At 42.3% G+C, this 6772-nt stretch overlaps 1 protein-coding gene across 1 annotated transcript; it reads right to left on the bottom strand.

Annotated features, from left to right (window-relative positions):
- Positions 1 to 735: 735 nt before the first annotated feature.
- On the bottom strand, positions 736 to 5022 carry LOC103347356 (TRPM8 channel-associated factor 3-like). The gene is made up of 2 exons (XM_051848080.3): positions 4396 to 5022; positions 736 to 1618 (listed from the first exon to the last, which is right to left on the bottom strand). Exons 1-2 carry the CDS (start codon positions 5016 to 5018, stop codon positions 736 to 738), a joined length of 1506 nt encoding a protein of 501 aa, XP_051704040.3. The 5' UTR covers positions 5019 to 5022.
- Between the last annotated feature and the right edge of the window lie 1750 nt (positions 5023 to 6772).

Here is a 6772-nt window from a genome sequence, read left to right on the forward strand (position 1 = left end):
GAAATTCGGGGTGAGCTGCTGGGAGACACACAGTCTTGCAACATCTTGACTCCCTGGAGCTCCCCGAATCCTCCACCACCCTCCAGATTGGGCCCACCATGAGTCAGCAGAACAGGATAGTTAAAAATATGAGAAAGATTAAAAAATGGAATTGAAATTAAAAATGAGCTCTCGACGCAGAGATTTAGAATACAAAGAATTTGAGTGAAATTCCCATATAGAGACAGTTGAGGAGAGAAGAAATGGTGGTGAACAGGGTAAGCAGTTTCCTGGGGTACCAGTATCCCATATCAGAGTGCAACTTTCTGCTGTTGCACATTCTGGGAAGAAGTAGATTTTGACTCACGTACTTGATCCAACAACCTCCACTGCAGATCTGAATGGTATTTCTGGCTCCAGGCTTGGTCTGGTCTCACACTGGCTGCTGTGGGAATTTGGGAAGAGAAGCAGAATAGAAAAATTCTCTCTCTCTCTCTCTCTCTCTCTCTCTCTCTCTCTCTCTCTCTCTCCCTCTCTCTCCCTCCCTTTAAAAAATAAATAAATCTTAATAAAAATGTTTCACCTCAGGGAGTATTCATGAACTTATTCTGAGGATTCAGATTCTCGACCACCACATCAAATGTCTACTGCCTCCTTCCCAGGGGATAAAACCAAAGCCAGCCCCAGTGGAGCAGGTTGATGAGCCCTTGCATATTAGAATTCTGTAAGAAGAACTTCTATTTTTTTCCAGAACTTCTATTGTTTTTCCAGATTTGAAGAGTTCTCGGCCCCATCCTGATGGCTGGCCCTGCTGATGGGGTTTCCTTTATCCACAGTGGGCAAGCCCTTTTGTTTGATCATTTTCAGGATGATTTGGTGCATGGACTCATAGATGGGAATCCCATTGTGTGGAATTTGAAACATATTGGAGATATCTTTTTTTAGCTTCTCCAGCCAGGTCTTCTCTAACACCTTTCCCTTGTTGAACAGCATGGATTCAAATTGGGGTAGAACTTTTCGGATGTGGTAATTCAACATCTCTGGCTTAGGGACTGGGAAGCAGCCTTTATTGCCTGACTCAATTAAAATGCCAAGACCAACACGTTTAAGGAACCCGTTACTTGGATACTCAGTCATATAGTTGGAATCTGGGTTATCATAACTCCAGTACCAGGCCCGGCTGCCTATCAGTATCCCTCCACCTTCTGCAACAAAGTCCTCCACTTTCCTGACATTCATGTTGTGGAGTGAGGCACAACAGTAGACGCTCAAGTCGCGGGTTGGAAGGGTGGTGCTGGTCCACGCCACCTCGTGTTTTGTTAACAAGTTGCCCAAAGCTTTCACTTGTGGACTCACCCCAACCTTCCCCTTCTGCTGCCCTTTCAGCCAGCGTACAGCGTTGATCAAAAACTTTTCCATGCTGCTTTCAAATACCATGCTCTCATGGCCACACAGCACCACACGACCATGGCCATAGCGGGCAGCTGCTAGAAAGCAGTTTAGAGAGCTGTCCAGCCCCAGGGGAAAGGCCAGGGGCCCGTGCACCAGCAGGTATGAGGGGATTCCCCCTCTGTCGAGGTCCAGTTCCGTGATGCCTTCCAGGAGCTGCTTCTGATCCTGCCTGAAGTTCTCCCCGCACCTGCAAAAGAGACATTTCCCGTGTTAGTGGCCTTTGGAGAGGTGAGTGTAGAAAAGTGCAGAAGAGAGCACCGAAAACCTGAGCTCATATAGTAGAAAACACCAAAGAAGAAGCTCAGGAGATTGATATTTAAATTTTACTAGTTGTTGCTTATTCTCCAATAATTTCCATTTTACACATAACTCTGTCCCAGATCTCAATATGTTTAAAACAATCTAGATAAATAGACTCAATAGTTTAATCTTTAGATATTGGTGGCCCAAAATACACAAGAATGTTTTGAAAATGTTAAGTGATTTAACATGTCAATGTGGAGATGAGTTTGTTTTCTCAGTTATCAAAACTCATTCCAAAGCTGCAGTAACAAGAGCAGCTGGGTTGATGGAGAATTACACAAATAGACCAGTACTTCAGTGGAGAGAGTTGTAAAACAATTGCATACACATAAGGAAACTTATGTGGAAAAATACGCTTTAAAATTAGTGAGGAAAAATATTGATTTTTCAATAACTTGTGCTGTAATAATTGACCATACATTTGTTAAAATCTATGTGATTTATGGAAAATAGCTATTGCATTAAATATGTAAATATGTCATCCAACAATTAAAGTACTAGAAGAAACTTAGGAAAATTCTGTAAGAAATTTGTAATGAGAAAAGATTTTCTAAACAATAAAAAATATGGGGCAGGCACCGTGGCATGCCAGGTACAGCCGCCGCCTGCAGTGCCGGCATCCCATATGGGCACTGGTTTCAGTCCTGGCTGCTCCACTTCCGATCCAGCTCTCTGCTATGGCCTGGGGAAGCAGTGGTAGATGGCTCCAGTCCTTGGGCCCCCGCACCCATGTGGGAGACCTGGAGGAAGCTCCTATCTCGTGGCTTTGGATTCGCACAGCTCCACCATTGTGGCCATCTTGGGGAGTGAACCATTGGATTGAAGACTTCCCTCTCTCTACTTCTGCCTCACTGTAGCTCTGCCTTTCAAATGGATAGATGAATCTTTGAACAAATGTTATGAAGGAAAAAGATGGACAAGTTGAATCAAAACAGATATAAAACATATGCAAAACCAAAAACAAAGTTAACAAGTGATGGAAGGAGACACATTTGCAACATGTGAAACAGGAAAAGAAGAGTAACTTACAGAGGTTCTTCAAAATTGTTCATGTAAAATCTGTAGTTTTAAAAAACTATGCATGAGGCCAGCCCTGCGGCTCAATAGGCTAAAATTCGCCTTGCGGTACTGGCACACTGGGTTCTAGTCCCTGTCGGGGTGCCATTTTCTATCCCAGTTTCCCCTCTTCCAGTCCAGCTCTCTGCTATGGCCCGGGAGTGCAGAGGAGGATGGCCCAAGTCCTTTGGCCCTGCACCCACATGGGAGACCAGGAAAAGCACCTGGCTCCTGGCTTCGGATCAGCACAGAGTGCAGGCCACAGCAGCCATTGGAAGGTGGGCCAACAGTAAAGGAAGACGTTTCTCTCTGTCTCTCTCACTGTACACTCGGCCTCTTAAAAAAAAATTAAATTAAATTAAAAAAACTATGCATGAGTACAAAAAATTTCGTACCAACATAAAGTCATATCTTAATTCTATTTTCCACAAACGTTTCGAACTATCTTTATGTAAGATAGAAATAGAACTAATTAATCCATAAGAAAAAGAAAAAAAATAAATAGAAAAAAAGATAAAGGACACAAACATTTTAAGATGAAACATAAATGACCAAAAATATGTAAAAATGCCCTGTGCCTTTAAATCAGAGAAATAGAAATCAAATAATATTTTCACATTCCATATTGAAAAAGTATTAAACATAAATTCATAATGTTGAGTATTAGCTGTGCCCTGGGGTATTGTTTTGGTAAGAGTGTCATTTTGTACAACCTTCTAACTAACAATTTGTCATTATCATTCACTTCAGGAGCAAATTTTTTGAACTAGCTACACATCTTTTTGGAACTGTATGTCAAAACACTCTAGAACTTGTATGGAATAACATGTAACTATGTTAATTTTGGAACTTTCAATACCAACAAATGACTATGTGTGCCAAAGATAAGACGAATTGCTGTGTAGAGGAGACTTAGGGAAATACCAAGAACTTTCATGTGCTAGCTTGTGATTCAAATCTGAGATGGTGCAGTTCATTTAAGCCAATTTTTTTGTCTAATTTTTCTCTAATCTTTACAGACAAAAGTAATCTATGAACCTTCCCTTGGCCTTTTTACAATAAATCTTCTCCATTTCAATTTAAAGAAAACTCTCCTCCCAATAGTTACTGGGGAGAGAAGGTCCTGATGTGCACCTGTGTACTATGAAGTGTTGCATTTTTCCTGATGTTGCCAGAACACACACCCTCAATTTCATTCACTCATTAATTGAGTGTTTATTCAGCACCTACCACGTCAGGTATTGCACTGTGTGATAGTGATATAATATCAAGCAAAACAGAAATTTCTTTTCTTCCATGAACATTGTAGACTTGTTCCCTTTCTACCAGTGTCTTTCTGAGACTGAATCTAGGGGAATAACAGGATGTGAACCAAAAAGTATACCCTACATTCTAAGTACTTAATACTCAAGCCATAATAGAGAGTGAGCAAGCATACTGATCCTTGACAAACACAGGTCATTTTTATGCTTGTGTTTGTAGTTTGTAGCGATCCTGTTTCATAGTGGCCATTTTCTCCTCTGCAAGACTGAAAGCTCTTAAAAATGGGGGACAAGCCTGCTTTTTAACTTGGATCATACTTCCCTTATAAGAATCATCACTCACGTGACATGGAATGAGATGGTGGGCACCGTCTCAGAGACAACCCACTGCCTTCTGTCCACACTGGAGTCTGTGAAGTACACGCCAGCCACGCTTGTCACCCGGTTTCCAGGGAACTCAGAGAGCACCTTATCACTGCCATGCTTCTCAACCCAACTCTGGGCATGACCCCCGATGAGCAGGCCCCCTCCTCGTTTTACAAACTGGATCAGCTTCTCAGTCATGCTGTCATCATAGGCATTGGTGCAGTAAACCCCCATGGACTCGCCTGGTTCCAACTGAACCCGTGCCTTAACCCCAGCATCCTGCAAGAGTTTTACTAGTGATTCCAGGGAGGGGTTCACTCCAATGGAGGCTTCAGGGGAGGGACAGAGCCAGGACACAACATTGACAAGAAATGGAGCCAAGGGAGCATGAATCAGGTACTCCTCATGGGCCACCACCACGAGGCGGCCTTGGCCAAAGGAGGAGGCAGCAATGACCACACGGCCCTCCTCATTCACCATCACTGGGAAGGTGGCTTCTCCAATGAGAAGGAGTTCAGAAGGGAGGGGCTCTGGGGGGATATTCCAGCTTCTCACTCCATTCACAAGGACCTGAAAGGCAGCAGCAGGAGTGGTTGCCATGGTCTTCCAGGTTCTGCAAGGAAAGCAAAGACTAAGGATGGTCAACACATCAAAAAGTGAATAAAACAAGAGTTCACGTCTTTTCCGTAGTGGCTTGCCCAGTAGTGCCTATAGAAATTCTCATGTAATATATAGTAACCTCTCCATTCATTTTTCAAGCTCTAGAATTATATTCCCTTCCATGGATGCTTCATATTCACCAACCCAAATCTTCTCCATTGCTCTGTCCTCCACTGGCTATGCCTTCTTCTCCATGGACCTCCCTGCTGCATATCAGAGAGTGCATTTGCACTTGTCCTGCATTTCTAACAGCTATAATTGATCCCAGTTGTTTATTGCTGGCCTAGACTTCCCTAATGGGCATAAATCCTTTATTTTGATCAGAATGTGGAATATTACAGTAGCAGCTGTCTCTCTCTGGAGGAAACTGAACTTTGCCTCCTTAGTGTTTACTCTTTGAGAAAATATTCAAGTTTCCATTTCCCATTTGTATAGGGAACATACTCTAAACCTCCAAGGGGTTTCATGTGAAGATGGACAGAATTAACACAGGCCAAAGTTTGCTCTGAGATTGGCACCTTATGATATCAGAATAGAATTATTGCACTTTATCATTCCTATTGATTTCTCAGAAGAATAGAGGACATTATAGGCTGAGAATCATGATTGTTTTTCTCCTCCCTCCTCTTGGAATACCCATTTTTCGTAAAGTTTGTCCAGTATCTTTGGTTTCTGTTCATATTGTCATTAAGCAGGCTCAGGATCTAGGTGCTGCATGCTTAGGCTAAATCATTCTGGAATCCTCAATTCTCCCATTAACACTCTTGAAGAGAAAACCACAAAGCTTTGCCACAAGTGAAGATGAGCCCCTCTTTCAGCCTGGTGGTAGAGATTCGGGATCAGAGTCTTTTCCACTCCTCTTTTATTAGCTCTCTAAATAAAGGCTCTGTTCTATTGGAAATCAGAGCAGGACTTACAGTTTTAGTCTCTGTGAGGTTATCTTCTATATATTTCTATGCTTTCCCTCCCTTACCTTTTGCTAACTCTCATTACTAAAACTGTAAATATCTAGAAGAAGGCACATGAAGCAGTTTCTGTGTTTATTTTGAAGACGTAGTCTCTTTTGGAGAAGGTTTGAGCATGAAGCACAGTCTGGTCCATTTTGAGGCCCAGAAGTGGGGGAGTGTACCATTGAGAAGCAACTCTGCTGACTCGGTGATCTGACCCAACAGCACCTTTCCAACTCCTGAGGTTGATGATGACAGGAGAGAATGCAAACTTGCTTTTGACAAGCAAGAGGACTAGGTAAGGTGTTCTAATTTCAGTGCTAACCTAGTCTCAGTGAGCTAGAGTGGGTGATTGGTTTTCCAGTAAAGGAATCTGAGGATGTGGGGAAAAAGGTATCATAATCCACTATTGATGGGAATGTAAACTAGTATAGACATTGTAAGATAGTGTGGAGATGGAACCTACTCTACGATTGACCACATACTAGGCCATAAAGCAAGTCTCAGCAAATTCAAAAGAATTAGAATTATACGATGCAGCTTCTCACACCACAGTGGAATGAATCTGGAAATTAGCAACTCAGGAATCCCTAGAGCATATGCAAACACATGGAGATGGAACAACATGCTCCTGAATGAACAATGGGTCATAGAAGAAATCAAAAGAAAAATCAAAAACTTTCTGGAAGTAAATGAGGATAACAACACAACATATCAAAACTTATAGGATACCAGCAAAAGCAGCAT

This window comes from Oryctolagus cuniculus, chromosome 3 (assembly GCF_051225735.1).
Source record: "Oryctolagus cuniculus isolate XC-2025 breed Fujian yellow rabbit chromosome 3, ASM5122573v1, whole genome shotgun sequence".
NCBI lineage: Eukaryota > Metazoa > Chordata > Mammalia > Lagomorpha > Leporidae > Oryctolagus > Oryctolagus cuniculus.

Excerpts from the sequence above, each read along its gene's own strand:
- LOC103347356 (XM_051848080.3), bottom strand. The coding sequence starts at position 5,018 with ATGGCAACCACTCCTGCTGCTGCCTTTCAGGTCCTTGTGAATGGAGTG. Across the intron at positions 1,619-4,395 it reads ACCATCTCATTCCATGTCAC|GTGCGGGGAGAACTTCAGGC; the intron begins GTGAGTGATGAT and ends TCTCTTTTGCAG.